Source organism: Chelonia mydas, chromosome 3 (genome assembly GCF_015237465.2).
Source record: "Chelonia mydas isolate rCheMyd1 chromosome 3, rCheMyd1.pri.v2, whole genome shotgun sequence".
Taxonomy (NCBI): domain Eukaryota; kingdom Metazoa; phylum Chordata; order Testudines; family Cheloniidae; genus Chelonia; species Chelonia mydas.
Window position 1 is genome coordinate 39,065,838 of NC_057851.1, and position 20,103 is coordinate 39,085,940.

The 20,103-nt window shown below is 43.0% G+C and overlaps 1 protein-coding gene across 6 annotated transcripts in view; it reads left to right on the forward strand.

Annotated features, from left to right (window-relative positions):
• The window catches only part of ARHGEF10 (Rho guanine nucleotide exchange factor 10), a 180,244-nt gene that overhangs the window by 152,442 nt on the left and 7,699 nt on the right, over positions 1-20,103 (forward strand). For all 6 annotated transcript variants that reach the window (XM_043542338.1, XM_043542336.1, XM_043542335.1 and 3 more), the window contains 2 exons: positions 868-1,042; positions 15,085-15,207. In XM_043542338.1, coding sequence (XP_043398273.1) covers positions 868-1,042; positions 15,085-15,207 — 298 coding nt within the window. The remainder of the gene's footprint in view (positions 1-867; positions 1,043-15,084; positions 15,208-20,103) is intronic.

The window sequence follows — 20,103 nt, forward strand, 5'->3', positions numbered from 1 at the left end:
CTTTTCTTTTTACGAATACAGACTAACACGGCTGTTACTCTGAAACCTGCAATAATGGTTGGATCACTATAGTCACCATTTGGCAGATTAGTAATGCCACTGTGTGAAGTATGAAAGAGATTGAGATGAAGGAATTAGCAAGTGTGTGTGTGTGTGGAGACACCTGGGCCCTTCAAAATGACTGGGAGTCTTTTCCCATTTACTGGGTAAAAGGGTGGGCGGGCACAGAAACCCAGTCCAAAGGGGATTTAAGGCAACAGAAACTCCTAGCAGAAAGCAAAATCCATCCCAGCGAAGTTAAAAATGCACCAGGAGAAGTTACTGTGACTGATTCAGTCTCACTGCAGTGATGTTCTGTTCTGCCTTCCAAGTGAGTGTTTGTCTGTACATTCCACCCAAACCCAGGCCATGTTTACACTAGGGAGTCGTACAAAATACCCTACTGGTGGGCGCTGTACTGCAGATTCAACTAACATGATGGCGAAAATAAGTCTCGGGAGCCTTGTCTGTACTTGTGTTCCCATTGGAGCTACGAAACAGAAATGCAGAATTCCTGTTAAGTAACAACCGTTATCAAATTCTAAATTCCCAGGATGTAATCAGATGAGGGGCTATAAAATTTTAGTGGCAAGAGCTTGGGATTCCCTATTTAATATTTATGCAGTTTCTTCCAAAACAAGTGGCAATGAAAACTAACACCATATATGCAGCAGAGTCAGGACTTGCTCTTAGTGGAGCAATGGGATCAGGCAACCTGGCACTCTACACAGAGAATAAAGGCACATTTCCTACTCTGAGAAGTTCATAAGTACAAATGAATGCTCTGTCATTGGTGAATCTGTTCTAGATTCTTTGTCTTTTTTATAGCGCCATTTTGAAGCTCATCAAGAAGAAGGGATGGTGATCTCGCACATGGCTGTTGCAGGAGTGGGAATCTGGATTGCCTTCACATCTGGATCTACACTCCGCCTGTTCCACACTGAGACATTGAAACACCTCCAGGACATTAACATTGCCACTCCTGTTCACAATATGTTGTCAGGTAACTGCATTCCACCCTCACGGTTTTGTTTTGGCTGAGTCACTCCCCTGTTGTTCTTCTACAGTATCTCATAGATGTGGGCCTGAACTAGAACCCTAGTTTCATACTTTTAATTGTATCTAGATGTCAGCTGTGCAGCTAGAGTCTATCTCTTTTGACTAGTTGGGTAGTGTGTGTGTCAGATCGTGAGATACTATGAGCATTAACAGAAAGACAATCTATTAGGAAACTAAAGAGCAGGATTCATATAATTCAGTTCACTGTCTGCTTTTCAGAGCAGGGTATGCAATTAATTCCCTCCATATCTACCATCCCCATTACAAGACATAGAGAAAATAGTAAAGAGCAAATAGGAGGCCAGTTGCGGGCTCCAATTTTGTCCTATTTTGTAGCACTGTACAAGAATATATTAACAAGATTTGTTGGGAAGAGCCAATCCAGCTTTTGTAAAGGGAAATCAGGCCTCGCCAATCTGTTAGAATTCTTTGAGTGGAATAATAAACATATGGACAAGAGTAGTCCGGTGGATATAGTGTACTTGGACTTTCAGAAAGCCTTTGACAATGTCCCTCACCAAAGGCTCTTAAGCAAAGTAAGCAGTCATAGGATAAGAGGGAAGATCCTCTGATGGATCAGTAACTGGTTAAGACAGGAAACAAAGGGTAGGAATAAAAGGTCAGTTTTCAGAATGGAGAGAAGTAAATAGTGGTGTCCCCTAGGGGTAAAGGGGAAAAGGGGTAAGCAGTCAGGTGGCAAAATTTGCAGACGATACAAAACTACTCAAGAAAGTTCAGTCCAAAGCAGGCTGCAAAGAGTTACAAAGAGATCTCACAAAACAGTGTGATTGGGCAACAAAATGGCAGATGAAATTCAATGTTGATAAATGCAAAGTAATTCACACTGGAAAACATAATCCTAAATGTACATAAAAATGATGGGGTCTAAATAAGCTGTTGCCACTCAAGAAAGAAACCGTGGAGTCATTGTGTATAGTTCTCTGAAAGCATCTATTCAGTGTGTAGCAGCAGTCAAAATAAAGCTAGCAGAATGTTAGGAACCATTAAGAAAGGGATAGATAATAAGACAGAAAATATCATAATGCCTCTATATAAATCCATAGTACACCCATACCTTGAATAATGCATGCAGTTCTGGTTACCCCATCTCTAAAAAGATATATTAGAATCCGGGGTGCTGAGAGCTATTGAAACAAATTGTAAACCCTGTATGTGATGGAAACCACTTCAAGCCAGGGGATGCTCCTGCATCCCCAGCACCCCTAGCTCCACCTATGATTTGAATTGGAAAAGGTATAGAGAAGGACAACAAAAGTGATTAGCGGTATGGAGTAGCTTCCATATGAGGAGATATTAAAAAGACTGGGACTTTTCAGCTTGGATAAGAGACAACTAAGAGAGGATATGCAGCAGTGCAAGTACGGTGGTACGGTACGCCGTACCAGCAAGATATTTGTAGCTGGTACTGCGTATCGGAAAGACATAGGAGGAGCCAGCAGCCTCACGCCAGCAGCTCCTCTGGCGTGGCTGTACCACCCTCTGTCCCCCCACCCGTGCTCTTCCACGGAGCTGCATCTCCTCTGTCTGTACAGCAGCAGCCCCGCCGAAAGAAAGGGCTGGGTGGACAGGGTTGGGGGCAGTACAGCCACCAGAGGAGCTGCTGGCATTCTGCTCCTTTCCCCGCTGTGGTTCCCAGTGACTGTCATAGGCAGGATATCAGGCTAGGACTGTTGGTCTTTTCCAATATCATAGAATCATGGAACTGGAAGGGACCTTTGAGGTCATCTAGTCCACTTCCCTGCACTCATGGCAGTACTAGGTATTATCTAGACCATTCCTGACAGGTGTTTGTCTAACCTGCTCTTAAAAATCTCCAATGATGGAGATTCCACAGCCTTCCTAGGCAATTTATTCCAGTGCTTAACCACCCGGACAGTTAGGAAGTTTTTCCTAATGTCCAACCTAAACATCCCTTGCTGCAATTTAAGCCCACTGCTTCTTGTCCTATCCTCAGAGGTTAAGAAGACCAATTTTTCTCCCTCCTTCTTGTAACAACCTTTTATGCCCAATGAACAGCTAGGGATTCCCCTTATATAAGGGAATCCCAGGGTGGCATAAAGCCACTGGCTGCCAGGTGCCCGGCACAGGGGCTGTTACAAATTGGCAGGCTAGCACAGCCACAAGTCTGCTCAAATATATACCAGGAACAGAACCAGCCCTCACTTGCCCCGGGATTTGGGGGACTACAGTGGTGAATGGCTTACAGACAACTTTGACCCACCACACAGGGTTCCTGTGCTGAGCTTGACCACCTAAGAGTCAGGATTAATTTCCTTGTTAGAACTGAATAGTTGATAGCACAATAAATTATACTGTTACATATGTCACTGTACGTTCAATCTTTTCCTACAATAGGATATAAATAATAAAATCAGTGCTGAAATAGTCCACCTGATAAACTCTCAAAATAGAATAGCTTTGCCCATATTTCAAAAGGGTACATGTAAAAATATATGTATACACATGCCCAAGTAACACAAAGGCACCCTAATTTGTGTGTGTCCATTCCACTATATCTGGGCCTTGAATGACTGAAAGCAAAAATGCATTTTTGCATGCATCTCTTTCCAAATTTGGGCAATTAGTTAGAGATTACTTTTCCTAATACTTCTTGGTTATAACTTGATGGTGTCCCCACTGCACACCGTGACATGCAAAAGCAGCACTGCACACAGAACATCTACTCTTTATTTAACAGGTTGCTAGAATTACAGCTAATCCTTAATCATAATTTCATTAAAGGTAGCTATTCTCTTTTCTTACAATGACATTTTGGCATCTAATCCTATTCTGAAAACAATTATTTGTAATAGAAAGATTTTTTTTTTGCTGTAACAATTAAAGTGGCAACGCAGTTTAGTTTTTTTTTAAGCACACATGTAATTGTTTTACTACAGAAAATAAAAGGTTGAAGGCCTTACTCCAAATGTTCTTTTGTTTATGTAGGTTTCTTTCTGTTACCCTATGGGATTAAGTTAATGTGTTAAACCATGTGCTCACATTCACAGCTACACAGCTACCAACAGTAAAGTTTGTAGATGATAGCAAAATAATAGTTTTAAAGCAGAGATTGCATGAGTTAGGAATAAGAAATGTGACCTCTGTACTGACTATAGAAATGCTTCGAAGGGTCTAGGATTCCTGAAAAGAAAGAGGGGAACTGGTTTTGGTAGCAGAGTTGGCAATTTAACAGGGAAAAACTAGTTTAGGACAGGGCACTGGTAAATAAACGGGGAAAAATAAAATAATTACTAGAATATACTAGTGAAAATTACTGGGAAATATCTAGCAGTTTGATAATAGTTTTTCAGTATATATAATAGTTAAATAATATTGAAAACTGAAATATTAGTCATGATATGTGAAAGTTCCTTGAGAAAATACTGAACTAAAATGTATAGACATTCCGATGATCAGTATTATATTACATATATTAATATTACGCCTCCTGCAGTTTTACTTTTTATTTGTACAACCCTAAATTAATCTCCAAATCTCCAACCTTATGTAACCACAATTTGAATATGTAACTACAATGAAGTGTAATGTGGTGTGCACTAATGAAAGTTTTTAAAATAGAAAATACCTTGAACTGGAATTGGTAGTTTTTCCCATGGCAGTAAAAACCATTATTTTGTCTGATAAAAAACACCTCTGGTATGCATGCCATCCCTTTTTGGAAAGTAAGCAGGAGGAGGTTTTGACACAAGCGGTTGATCAACACTTGGAAGAGACAAGGGGAGTCTTTTGCTGGGAACGTGGAAGGAAGCAAAGGGGAGAGACTTTCACTTAGGAAAGACAGTGGGAGCCTCTGGAGTACCAGGAAAGGGAAAAGCAATGGGAAGGAGGGAAACAATTAGAATAGGGTTGCCAACTTCTAATCGCACAAAACCGAACACTCTAGTCCCGCCCCTACCCTGAGGCCCCGCCCCCTCCCTGCCACTTCCTGAGGTCCCGCCCCTGCTCACTTTTACTGGGCTGGGGCAGGGGGTTGGGGTATGGGGGGGAAGCGCTCTAATGAGGGTGCGGGCTCCAGGGTGGGGCCAGAAATGAGGGGTTCAGGGTACAGGAGGGGGCTCTAGGCTGGGGAGTTGTGGTACGGGAGGGAGTGAGGGCTCCAGCTGGGGTGGAGGCTCTGGGGTGGGACCGGGGATGAGGGGTTTGGGGTGTAGGAGGGGGCTCCAGGCTGGGGGTCGGGGCCAAGGGATTCGGAGTGTGGGAGGGGACTGAGGGTTGAGGCAGGGGTTTGGGTTGCAGGAGGGGGTATGGGCTCTGGGGTGGGGCCAGGGATGAGGGGTCTGGAGTGCAGGAGGGAGCTCCAGGTTTGCGGGGGGCTCAGGGCCAGGGCAGGGGGTTAGAGCTTGGGGCTGGGACGCAGGCTTACCTTGGCAGCTCCCGGTCAGCAGTGCAGAGGGGCTAAGGCAGGCTCCCTGCCTGTCCTGGCACTGCGCTGTGCCCAGGAAGCGGCCAGCAGGTCTGGCTCCTAGGCATGGGGGCCAAGAGGCTCCGTGCCCTGCTTTCGCCCGCAGGCACCACCACCCAAACTCCCACTGGCCGCGGTTCCCAACCAATGGGATTGCGGAGCCAGTGCTCAGGGAGGGGACAGTGTGTGGAGCCCCGTGCTCCCCCCACCGCCTAGAGCCTGACCTGCTGGTCTCTTTTTGACCGGGAGTTTCGGTCGAAAACAGGACACCTGGCAACCCTAACTTAAACAGGATTGCTCAGGAGAGGTTGGACATGACCTGGCCGTGAGGAGGAGGGAGGAAATGGCAGAGTTGGCTATGATGGAAGGGGAAACTTCTATCGGGAGATTGACATTTCCTCAATTATTCACAGTTCATTAAGTGTTTGGAAACAATTATTGGCCAAAGCAGAATAATAGAATTTAGCCTGCAATCTGGCTACATGCCTCTCTGCAGTGGAATTTAGGCTCATGCCTGTTATTAATTTATTTCCAGTCTGTCTCCTTGTCAAAGTTCTCCGAGTCCAAAGTGTTTCAATGGTATTAAAATATAGGGTTTCATTTTTCTTTCCAGTTCTCCCTATTTGTACGTAAGGATGATATTCAGATCACTTGCACCCATGTGCCCCCAAGTGCAGCTTAGCCCAGCACTGGGGAAGGGGGTGGGGGAAGCCAGTGTGCTGCTTTGATTTGAACAATGATCAGGTTTTTGGCATTGAGTGTATTTTTTTTCCTTAAACAGAATAGTGTATAAAATTTTAGATTTCAAAAATAAATCCCTTTCTTATCGACTTACTGTCTCACCCTACCTACTATATATTGCATTAGCTTCAAAATAAAGCTCCACTGTAAATGGTGTCATTAATATCTCTTCATTTTCACAGTGCTCTATTAAGAGTCTATTCTAAATTGTATGTAATTCCCACGCTAAAGGCTGGTTACTGAATTTTCTTCTTGCTCTGTGTTTAAATGGGCCATTCCATTTAATTTGTCCTATTTGTGCAAAAGGATGAGGATCAGCATAAACAGAAGATTAACACTAGTTAATATTTCCTACAGTGGTTCAAAGAAAGTGTTGAATTCCTTGTTGAAAATGTTTGTTCTCTAATGGAAAAAAAAGTCATCTTGAAAATATTTAGTTTAAGCTGTCATTGCCATGGTAATAAAATAGGCTGATGTAATTGATGTAATTGACCAACATTTTCCTGTAAAAGAGTTTTGGCTATTTTTAATATCCTCTGGTGTAATTCTCAAAACTTTAGGGGTTTTTTTTTCCTTTCAAAAACCTCTCCTGTGAGCCAAAGGGTTTTTTAAGAGTGGAAATTGTGCAGTAAAAATGCTACAATAGCATCCATTTGAAACATGAAATGCATTCCAGTTATTCAGTAGCAGTTCTTGGATCTTTGAGCATGATCCCACAACATTGTAACCAAAAAGGGTAAAAGAGAGGGAAGTAGGTGGTTTGCATAATAAATTTGCTCAGAGCCTTTTACAATTAAAAACAAAAACAGCCAAAGATCACGTCAGACTGTGTGTAATATACTAGGAGCTCAAAAGGAGTGAGTGAAATGACTGCATATTTAGAAGTCTTTTATTGTAACGTGTTGTGCTGAGAAATGCTTAGGGGTGTGTGGGCATTTGATTCATGCTGTCCATCCAGGGTTCGGATGTGTGCTGCGATGGAATGTTTGTATTTTAAATGGAACAACCCAGTTAATTGTATGCAGTTTGACAGAGGCTCATTAACATGCAAAAAGAAGAGTGAGTAAAAGCTCATGGTTTATTGAACTCGGGGATGAGAAGAACAGGGGGAAGAAGTTAGTCTAAAAATCCGCCTAATGTGCCTATGAAAGAGAATGTTTGCTACAGGAAGAATAGACCCAATGTCATGACAAGTCTTTCAAGAATCTGGACTCCTTGGATCAGATTCTCAGAGCACGAAGGGGCCGTAAAACCAGCTTAACTGGCTCCCTGGGGATTTGCTGTGATTCTGCTCTTCTTTACCTCAGTAGATCCATTGTGGTTAATGGAATTACATTTACTGTAGAACCAGTGTGAGTGAGAGGAAAATTATAATCCTTTTGTCTGTCTCCTACTGCTCCAGGAGGGAAAGGTCACTGAATTATATGGCTCTGCTGAAGTAACACAACACAAAGTAATTTAGCATTAGGTTATCACCATTTTATTGCCATCTGAACACAGCTTTGAATGTCATGGCCTGCCTTCCCTGTCACAAAGAATGTTCCTGTTCTACCTTGGGAAAGGTAACATTGCAACCTAGTGCAGAGTAAGACAAGAGTGAAATGTGGAGGAAATGGCAGAGGAAAGGATTGTCTTCCTAATAACTGCAAGCTGGCAGAGTTGAATAATAAAAAAGCAGACATAGCCCATAACAAACATGAACCAATAATAGTGTTGTGCTTTTCTCCATCTGATACAGTGTCAGGGAGGTATCTGATAGCTTCTGTTTGGGGAGGTGGTGCCAGGGGAGAGGAGATCTGTAGTGGAAGGCAGTTACTCCCATGATCTTGGGAGCTCCTGAATACTGCCATTTATGGGCTGGATGTTGGTTGTATTCTGGCCCTTTAGACTACTTATGTGACTCAAAAGGAACAGGAATCAGCTAGCTGAAAGTTCCTCTGGTGCAGGAGAGTTCTCAGTTGGTGTCAAACGAGCACCCTCACACTTCAGCTCCGGAGGGGAAGTGGCTCGAGCATGCTCCAATCTATCTATGTTCTCTGGGTGTACTGTTGTTTAAACATGTAGTCAGCTGACATAAATTAGAGCAGCTCCTAGATTACTCTGATTTATCCAGGGGCTCAGTGCAACACAGCCTCGCCCTGGGAATCAGGGAACTATAAATGACGTCCTGATAGATCCCTTTCTCTGCTGCAGGGCCTATGTTTTTAACGCAATGGAACGTATGGGAATGGATTAGGTTGCAGGAGATGAAACGGGTGAGGGATCTAATGGGCGTCCTGGTGTTTGGAAAAGATGAAGCTGGGAGAACTGTCAGTTTCTAGAATACTGGAAAGTTTAAAAATAGCAATTGTTTTAATTGCAAGATACCAGCAAACATAAGGGATTAGAACCCAGGATCTTCAGCTCAGTACACCCCACTACCACTATAGCCAAAGGAGGAACCCCTTTAGCTGGCAACAGAAGAGCTCTAGTAGCCTTTGTAGAAAAGACACTAGGGGTGACATGAATATACACCTCTTGCCAATATGTTATATAAGTTTCCTTTGAGGGTAAACTTGTGCCCAGTATATTTGGTCCACAGTTCAAATAGGCAAATTTGCAACACCCCCTGTCACAATTCATCTAGTCTTCTTACGGCATGTATACTATGCTTCCTTGTTCACAAGGTGTTTTAAAAGTATTGCTAATTAATAGTCATACTATACACATGCCACATTTTTATTAACTAGCTTGTGTTTTTTTTCATGGTCACACATTTTATTTTTCAGTAAAGAACACTGATATTTAAATATCCTCAAACCAAACAGTTTCCCAGGTGTTTTTAAAATTTATAATATGGTCTGTCCTTTGAGAGAGATTCTGCTGACCCTGAACTATCTGATTTCTTTGTGCTTATGGATGATGACAGGTTACCTATTTAACAAAGGGGTGGTTTCCGTTCTTTATCCTCTAACATTCCGAGTGTGCTTCCTGGAAACTGATGAGAAGGAGAGACAAAGAAAAAACATTTTCTCATTTCCTCTCTATAGAAAATAAAGTACACTCATTTGTAGTTAATAAACCCTCACCGCTGTTAAAGGTTTTTCTTTTATCAAGTTGCCATCCTAAAAAAGAGTAAAAGGAGGGAGAGACATGAGGGTAGTCTGATACAATAAGCAGCACTGTAGGCTTTTAGCCAGTTTAATTTGCAGGTTGGGCCAGATCCTGCAGCAGAATCTGTGCAGGGGCATCCTTGCATAGAACTGACTGCAGAGGGCTCTGTGAAGGGGCAAAAGTTTCACTTACACATATCCAGTTGCAGGACTGGGGTCAAAAGCTGATACTTGAGGAAGATAGATGGAGGCTTGAACCCAGAAAAAACAGAATAAATGAGCCTGCTCAATTAAGCATGGCCATAAGTCTTCGCAGGATCAGAGTCTTATTAAGTTTACTAGTTTAACATTACCATTAAGTATTAATGCAATTTCATCTGAAAGATTTAATTTAAAACAGGAATAATAATATTTAGCTTTTATATTTATTACCTTCTCTCGAAGACTGTAATGGTGAATATCTTCTTGTTGTAGATGTTTTTAGATAGAACACATTAAATTAATCAGGGGCCATTGCTTGTTTGCATTTGTTTCCCCCTGGGATAAAATAAATAAACTTTAAAAATCACAAATTTGCACACCATAGCAAGATTGCAAACCTTATTTTGCAAACAACAAGTAAAACCTTTTTATGAGTGGTTTTATTTAGCATCACGTGTTACTATAAGTTATGTCAAAAATACGTATTCACATGCAGATGTTTCCTGCTTTCCCAAGATTTCAAAGCAAGCACTTTTCCTTTTGACCTCACTTTTAGTGGTTCATGCATAAGATTGTGTTCTATATATAGGACTCTAGGTTGCCTGCAAATCACATACTGTTTTCACATATGGAAATAATAATGTTACTTCACAGGTGCAAATTACCAGTTGGAATTCGCTTCAAGGCTAAAGTGTGAAGACAGGCATTGAAATTTTTTCCCAGTGTTGAACGCCCTAAAAGGCATTGCAGACATTACATGCCCAAAAATGTTATATATTTAGGAACATTAGCTTGTTTGCATTATGGATGAGTTAAGCCAAGAAGAAAGTCAAGGAAAGTGTGGGCCCCTTGCTGAATGAGAGAGGCAACCTAGTGACAGAGGATATGGAAAAAGCTAACGTACTCAATGCTTTTTTTGCCTCTGTCTTCACGAACAAGGTCAGCTCCCAGACTGCTGCACTGGGCAGCACAGCATGGGGAGGAGGTGACCAGCCCTCTGTGGAGAAAGAAGTGGTTCGGGACTATTTAGAAAAGCTGAACGAGCACAAATCCATGGGGCCGGATGCGCTGCATCTGAGAGTGCTAAAGGAGTTGGCGGATGTGATTGCAGAGCCATTCGCCATTATCTTTGAAAACTTATGGCAATCGGGGGAAGTCCCGGACGACTGGAAAAAGGCTAATGTAGTGCCCATCTTTAAAAAAGGGAAGAAGGAGGATCCTGGGAACTACAGGCCAGTCAGCCTCACCTCAGTCCCTGGAAAAATCATGGAGCAGGTCCTCAAGGAATCAATTCTGAAGCACTTAGAGGAGAGGAAAGTGATCAGGAACAGTCAGCATGGATTCACCAAGGGCAAGTCATGCCTGACTAATCTAATTGCCTTCTATGACGAGTAACTGGCTCTGTGGATGAGGGGAAAGCAGTGGACGTGTTGTTCCTTGACTTTAGCAAAGCTTTTGGCACGGTCTCCCACAGTATTCTTGCCAGCAAGTTAAAGAAGTATGGGCTGGATGAATGGACTATAAGGTGGATAGAAAGTTGGCTAGATTGTCAGGCTCAATGGGTAGTGATCAATGGCTCCATGTCTAGTTGGCAGCCGGTATCAAGCAGAGTGCCCCAAGGGTCGGTCCTGGGGCTGGTTTTGTTCAATATCTTCATAAATGATCTGGAGGATGGTGTGGATTGCACCCTCAGCAAGTTTACAGATGACACTAAACTGGGAGGAGAGGTAGATATGCTGGAGGGTAGAGATAGGATACAGAGGGCCCTAGACAAATTAGAGGATTGGGCCAAAAGAAATCTGATGAGGTTCAACAAGGACAAGTGCAGAGTCCTGCACTTAGGACGGAAGAATCCCATGTACCGCTACAGACTGGGGACCGAATGGCTCAGCAGCAGTTCTGCATAAAAGGATCTAGGGGTTACAGTGGACGAGAAGCTGGATATGAGTCAACAGTGTGCCCTTGTTGCTAAGAAGGCCAATGGCATTTTGGGATGTATACGTAGGGGCATTGCCAGCAGATCGAGGGACGTGATCGTTTCCCTCTATTCGACATTGGTGAGGCCTTATCTGGAGTACTGTGTCCAGTTTTGGGCCCCACACTACAAGAAGGATGTGGAAAAATTGGAAAGAGTCCAGCGGAGGGCAACAAAACTGATTAGGGGACTGGAACACATGACTTATGAGGAGAGGCTGAGGGAACTGGGATTGTTTAGTCTGCGGAAGAGAAGAATGAGGGGGGATTTGATAGCTGCTTTCAACTATCTGAGAGGGGGTTCCAAAGAGGATGGATGTAGATTGTTCTCTGTGCTAGCAGATGACAGAATGAGGAGTAATGGTCTCAAGTTGCAGTGGGGGAGGTTTAGGTTGGATATTAGGAAAAACTTTTTCACTAGGAGGATGGTGAAACACTGGAATGCGTTACCGAGGGAGGTGGTGGAATCTCCTTCCTTAGAAGTTTTTAAGATCAGGCTTGACAAAGCCATGGCTGAGATGATTTAGTTGGGGATTGGTCCTGCTTTGAGCAGGGACTCCTGAGGTCCCTTCCAACCCCGATAGTCTATGGTTCTAAGCCACAAAATTCAGATTCTGCTCTTGAAAATCCCCAAATTCAGAGGTGTTTGGAACCAAGGATTTGGTTCATTTTGGTCTATTCTAAACATATTTGCCAAATTTGGACATCTGGAATCAGTTGTGTATTTTGAGATGTTCTCAAGTTCAGAGATAACTAGAAATGATTTTGGTTTGTGTCCATCCCAAGCTAAGCCTGATGAAATTGTGCAATTCTGAAAATCATAATTAGTATATAGAAATAATATCTGCATAATATCTGAGTATCAAAGGCAAGCTGATAGTCGGAGATGTGAGTTTGGTTTGGTGGGTACCATGTATAATACTTACTGTTCTTTGCTTAGTAGGTTCTTTGTTTCAACAAGGAAATGTGTTTGTGTTTTTATTTGCCTTCACTTTCACAAACAGATCAAGGCTGTAGGCTCTGGCATCATTCTGGGTTATGATGAGTTTTCCTCTGATAGATGTCTTCTATTCTCAATTTTCATCCAGCTGCCATCACTTTAATGCCATCTACCCTCTGACTATAAGGGTAGAATTTTCAGTCTCCTTCAAGGCTGTCCCTCTGATCAGCCGTGAAGGGAACACGCTTACATACTCCCCTTTGGAAACCTAGCACATCTCCTCCTTAATGTTTCAGCTAAAAATATTAAGCTTTCACAAGACACATAATAATTTACTTGTAGACATACAACTTTAATTTTATGCTAAGATGACTTCTTATTGTTTGCTATACCAGAGAGGGAGAAAGAGAGAAACTAATATTATGGATTTTTTCATTATGCCTGATTTATATTTGTAAGTAGATTTGACTAGCACTGCTAAATGTTGCTTTGTAAGACCATATTGTTTTTCTCACATGCTTTTTGATGACTGTTTTGTCTCTTTCATCCTTACACATTCTAACATGCCATTTTCTCTCCAGTGCTTTTGCTCTCCAGTGCTCACCAGGCTTTCAATTAATTAATCAAAATCTTCTGTCTCCTGTTTATTGTTCTCAAACTTTTTTTTCGAAGACCACTTGAAAATTGCTGAGGGTCTCGGTGGACCACTTAATGATCTTTCCAAATGTTGTTTGTCCTGTTAGCTAACTATTGAAAAGCACTTTGGATAAAAGCACTATATAAAAAACCCCTTAATAATAATTAAAGTTTTTTTGGTTCTACAAATAAAAGCACACAACTCATATTTTAATATCAGTGGTCTTACCTTTCTAATGCAATGGATGTGCCCTCTCTCCCCCGCCACAGCAGCCCCCAAGCTGGGGCTGGGAAGGAGGGGGTTCTCTCCCCCACCCAGCAGCCACAGAGCTGAGGCTGGGAAGGAGGGCCATCTCTCCCTGGCAGCTGCAGCCCTGGAGCTGGGGAAAGTCGCCTCTTTCTCTGACCGCCACAGCCCTGCACGTTCCAAATTCCCCCCACCCCCTCTTCTCACCTTACTGCCCCCTCCCACCTACCCCCTATTTCCTCCCGCTCAAGGCCACCACCTCACCTTACGTGTGCATCTTCTCCAGGGTCCAGGCACCTAATTAGTGGAGCCACACCTGCCTGGCTTCACTAATTAGGTGGGTGGCCCTTCATTCTCTTGTGTGCGGCCGCCCAGGTGTGCATCTGAGAGGGAACTATCCGTGGACCACCTGAATGGAGCTCGCGGACCACTGGTTTGAAAACTGCTGGTTTAATGAATAAATCTGAAGCCATTTTGCTCTGGCATACATTCTTACTCCAGATAGCTGAAAAATCCATACTATTACTTTACAAAAGAGATACAAGTTATAAGGACCACCAAGGAAGGGAACACTGAAGAAATGACACCATAGAGGAAAGTTTTTACGTTGTCAAATGTAAAATAATGTAATGCCATCCTGATATTCTAATTATTATCTTCTATCCTTTTCTATATGTAACCTAGCTTTTTATTTATTTTTTATTTTTTTAGCATGACTCCACAACTGTCCACAATGAAGATCTGGTCTTTCTTCCTGAGTGGTTACAGTTAATGTGGAACCTAGCAATGTGTATGAATAGTTCACATTATTCCTTTCCATGTGCACTATTTTACATTTGTCAATGCTGAATTTCATCAGCATCATGCTGTCCATTCACCTAATGTTGTTAGGTCTCTTTGGAGTTCTTCACAATCTTCTCAAGTAATGGCCATACTAAAAAATTTCCTGTCCTCTGCAGATTTTGCCATCGCACTCTTCACCACTATTCCGGAACCTCACTAAATATATAAATCAATACTGAACCTAATACGGAGTTTTGGGGGACCCAGGCCAACACTTTAGTCCAACTCTTTGTTTCTGTCTCTTAGCCAGTTTCTAATTTAGGACATAACTTCACCTCTTGTCACTGAACTACTTAGTTTCCATTTATGAGGGAGGTTGTTAAAGACTTTTTGAAAGTCCGTGTGCATTGAATCAGTCAGTTATCTTTTTTCCCCCTCAAAGGCTATGAGGATTTTGAGCAATCCCAAAATGCACCAAGTTGTTACAGAAAAGTAGAAAAATATGCAATTATGCTCAGGAAATATGGACAGGGTTGAGGCTTGAACACAGTGTAACACTGTAGTCTTGTGTAATTCTATTGTGTATTATGTCATATTATATATTGTAGTGTGGCTATGAAGAATATGTAAAAGTAACCTGTTTGTAAAAGTAATATATAGCTGATTACTTTCTACTGTAATGCTGGGTTTTATAAGAAAACACAAGTTGAATTACAGCATTTCAGAAGTAATTTCATTTCATGCGGGTTATATGGTATGCAAGTAAAATTTCAAGGCCTTGCTTCAGCAAAATATTTAAGCTTCTGCTTAAATGTTTTGCTGAATCAGAACCTATAACAATGTAATTATGTGCAGTTTACTGTAGGTTACCTTTACCAAATCAAAGGTTATATCTGTTAAATAATGCAGCTCTCCCTGAATTTCACAGGACAGCAACGTGTTTCTGTGACCAGTCTGCTGGTGTGCCATGGGTTATTGTTAGTTGGAACAAATCTGGGTATTATAGTAGCACTACCAGTGCCTCGTTTGCAAGGAATTCCAAAAGTAACGGGTGAGTAAAATTTTTCATATATTTTTGTATGATGGTATGCTGAAGACTGGCTTTTCAGTACATTATTTAGTCAATAAATCAAGTAAATATGTAAAATTTTATGTATTGTATAGACATGGTTTGAGCTTTTTTATGAGGATTTGTTGATCCTACTTAGTTTTATAGTATATCTGTAACATATTTCTATTATCTTCTGTTATTTTTGCTTTATTAAATCAGCATCCATGACTACAACTGTTGTTGTTCTTTTGAGGCAGAGTAGGATGGAGGTTAGCTCTTCAAGTCATGTATTACGGAGGGGGAAAACCTCTATGTCTAAGATTGGAACAGCCTTTCCACTGTAAAGAGAAATGTTGTTCTCCTCTACAGTTTTTTGGAAATGTTATATCAGAATGCAAATTGGCATGTGGGTAGGGGAGGAGAGTCAGAGGGGGTGTTTATTTCCAAATTTGGAGAAAAATGGCATACTAGATCTGGAGAGATGGGTATTGAAAGTTCAGTGTTTTTCCTGACTGGTTATTTTTGTGACCTGATCGCTGCATAACATTGAGTCCTTGAAATGTAAAATTTGACTTATTGGTTAGCTTTTGACAACTATAGCATTTGGGGGCCTGCTGAAGAGACAAGATACCTTATTTTGGGAGCTATTCATTTCTGAGATAGGAACATCAGAACTCTGCCAACATTTTGGAAACATTTCAGTTCTGCTCTTCACTATCATAACAAAGCAAGATTCAAAAAAGCGTGCTGGATGTGGCATATGTGAAGCTACAGTTTGGTTTCAGAACTTCACCTAAAATTTCTGAGTTGTGGAGGGAAGCAGGCAGACCTTATAAGCCAAGCAACTTATATCTAGTTTCCATAATAATCTTTTTTAAACCAAAACTCCTGTAACTTTACAAAAATAAAAACAAGATTGAGTACTATTCAGAAAAATAACAATATCAATAACTTAAGAGAAAACAACATTGTGCTTTTTAATGGCAAACCTAAAAAAAATTAATGTTTAGGAGAAACTTTAAAAATAGATGGATTGTATGGAAATCATAGTTAAAGTCATGCAAAAAAACCTTTAACTCTTAACCTCCCATTTCCACTTTGGTTACTTTCTCTGAACTATATATTCTTAAATTTATTTTTGGATTGAGACTTTTTCTATGGGCATTAAGAGGTCCAAAGCTCCAAGCATATTAAATTTGGAGAAGATATACTTTTATAGTTTGCAGGTTGAGTATCGGGAATGTGAATCTCAGAACACTGATTTTTATAATTGCTTCACTTCATATGTGTGTCTCTAATAGCAATAGTGATAGTTCCTCATTACACCTTTGCACTTACTATATAAGCGATTCTCTGGGGAAATGCGCTTTACAATCTGGTTGACCCTGGCAGCTCCGATCAGCACCACTGACCAGGCCGTTAAAAGTCTGGTTGGCAGCACAGCGGGGCTAAGGCAGGCTCCTTGCCTGCCCTGGCTTTGCTCAGCGCCCAGAGGCAGCCAGCATTTCCTTGCAGCCCCTAGGTGCAGGGGCCATCAGGGAAGCTACGCACGATGCCCCTGCCCCAAGCACCAGCTCCGCAGCTTCCCATTGGCCGGGAACTGCAGCCAACAAGAGCTGCAGGGACGGCGCCTGCGGGCGCGGGCAGCGCACACCGCACAGAGCCACCTGACCACACCTCCACCTAGGGGCCAGATCTGGACATGCTGGCTGCTTCCGGAAGCAGCGCGGAGCCAGGGCAGGCAGGGAACCTGCCTTAGCCCCACTGCACTGCCGACCAGGAGCCACCTGAGATAAGCGCCGCCCGGCTGGAGATCGCACCCCAAACCCCTCCCACACCCCAACCCCCTGCCCCAATCCAGAGCCCCCTCCTGCACCCTGAACACCTCACCCAAGAACCCGCACCCCCAGCTGGAGTCCTCACCCTCTCCTGCACGCCAACCCCCTGCCCAGCCCAGTGAAAATGAGTGTGGGTGGGGGAGAGCGAGCAACTGGGGGGGGGGCCTACAATGAGTGGGTGGGGCCTCAGAGAAGGGGCGGGGCAGGGGTGGGGCAAGGGTGTTCAGTTTTTGTGCAATTAGAGAGGTGGCAACTCTAGCTTTACAGAGTATGATTTCTAAAGCGCACCAACATGGTGTGCATTAATTAGTCCACATGCTGCTGCACATTCAGTGTTCCATATTGCGCTTTAACGTAGCGCTGTTTGAAATGGTACTGTGTTAAAGCACACTCGGGAGCCTTTACTGCGCGGCGGTAGCGGAGGTGCTGGAACAATTTGTATAGTGGGGGTGCTGAGAGCCATTGAACCAAATTGTAAACCTCGTATATAATGGAAACCACTTCAAGCCAGGGGTGCAGCAGCACCCCCAGCACTCCTAGTTCCAGCATGTATGCTCAGTAGGGTCTACATCAGTGGTTTTCAAACTTTTGTACTGGTGACCCCTTTCACATAGCAAGCCTCTGAGTGTGACCCCTCTTATCAATTAAAAACACTTTTTAATATATTTAACACCATTATAAATGCTGGAGGCAAAGCAGAGTTTGGGGTGGAGGTTAACAGCTCGTGACCCCCTCATGTAATAACTGCGCAACCGCCTGAGAGGTCCTGACCCCCAGTTTGAGAACCCCTGGTCTACATGGACCAATTAATGCCCAACGCATTAGTGTGCTCTAGAAATCACGCCCCTGTGGAATGTATTACCTCACTGTGTGGTAATACGTTCCTAAGCCCTAAGTGATAGAATTTCAGGATCACAGCCTAACGATATGTCTAGACATGGGAGATAATGCCAAGCTTTTTGATGCATGTCTGGTAACTCGCAGTATGCAAGTCATACCAATAGCATGCACATGGGACACCTGTTCTGATTTCAGCTTGCATCAGGTGAACACATGGCGATGGTTTGCAGTGAACTGAGGGAGTAGAGTTCTCAGGGGTATCCCATGGTCCTTTGCTTCATGGCTGAGAAATGTGCATCATGGGATTGTTTTTGCTGTGAATTGTTGGATACATAGTGGAAGCCAGGCAGGTTCAATTTTTTTTAAAAGCCCATGTTTCCACTGTCTCTGCCCCATGCTTCCTTTCTGGGCATGCTAGTGCCTTTTTCCAATTGCGTTCTGCCAGCGTGGACCCAGAGATGCATTATGCTGGCAAATGCAAATAAATGGAGGCTATTTGGGCTGTATTACAGCATTAAAAGCCAGCTGCATTCGGCATTGGACTTTTTCTGCTGCACCACCGAGCAGATGGTGCAGGTCCATGAGGATATTTAATGCCAGCATTGGCAGCTCCCCCAGCTGCAGGAGAACACAGTGAAGCTGTTGCAGCAGGATGAGGGCACTGACACTGAGCAGTTGGAGCTAGGGAACCAGTTCCTGCATCAGCTACATAGACTGCAGCACCATTTCTGGGCCCAGCAAATCAGCGTGGATTGGTGGGAGAGGATCGTTCTGCAGACCTGGGATGACCAGCAGAGGTGAGAGAACTTCAGGATGGGGAGAGCTACCTTTTTTGAGAGCTGTGACGAACTGATGCCAGAGCTAGAGTGACAGCATACCAACATGCGCTGCCTCACACCAATAGAGGAGCTGTTTGCCTTTGCTATCTGAAAGTTGGCCATCCCATAACGTTACCAGTTTGTAACCAATCAGTTTGGCATGGGGAGATCAACTGTTGGGGCCATTCTCATGCAGCTCTGCTATGTTGTTGATAAGATGCTGTCTAACTGGGTCACAAAGCTGGATAATGCTCAGGAGATTATTGATGGGTTTGTAGGCATGGGACTGTATTGGGGCCATTAATGGAACCTATGCTGAACATTGGACCCCTACCAGGGTGCAGAATTTATAACAGAAGGGGGTATTTTTCTCTGCTGCTCCAAGGGCTGGTTGACTGCCATGGCAGGTGTACAGACATAAATGAAGGGTGGTCTGAAAGGGTCCATGATGTGAGGATCTTTTGGAACTCAGTTCTCTTTACATTAACGGAGAAAGGACTATTTGCCCCCAGGAACACTGTGGACATTAATGGTGTGGAGATTGGTCAGGTTATTCTGGGGGATCCAGTTTACCCTCTGATGCCCTGGCCAAGGAAGCCACACACAGGCCATTTGGACAGAAAGAGAGAACATTTCAGCTCCCGCATGAGTAGTTGCAGAATGGTGGTCGAGCATGCATTTGGCTGTTTGAAAGGCAGATGGTGCTTCTTATGGAATTGTTTGGAAGCATCAGATAAAGTCCCAACTGTTATAGCTGGGTGCTGTGTTCTCCCCAGTATTTGAGAGACCGAGCGGGAAAGCCTTAGCGATGAGCAGGAGACTGAGGTGCAGAGACTTGCCCGGTGGTTTGAGCAGCCAGTAAAGCATCCCATCGAGAATGTTAACCTCTGGAGAATATTGTCAGGGATGCCAATTGTTTGTGTTTTGAGTCTCGTGCTTGTACATGTGTAGGTGGACATCCGGCTGCTAATCCATGGAGGCGGGGTTGGGATAGTCTGTGAGCGGTGTAATAGTGTTTATGGGTGGTGGAAGCAGGGCATTGCCCATATACCTTTGTAAAACTGTATGAATTACTTTAGCTTTATTTAGCTAATTGTATGTGTTACATGCAGTGATGAGTCATAATGGACCAAAATCGATTTCAAATGGTTTTTATTATGAAACAACAGTAACAAAGCCAAAAATCAAGTTTTCATTGAACTAGTGGATAAATAACCATACATTTAATCTGAAAATACATTTACCAAAATAATCTACTGACTCACCAAAAAAAGAAACCCTTCAAATAAAACATTAGTGTGAACCAAACTGAAAGTGCAACAGTGCAAAGAGTTTAGAAATAACAAGGCTGAAGGTGGGGGTCTTAAAGTTACAGGTGCATATAGGACCCCTCTGCTTCT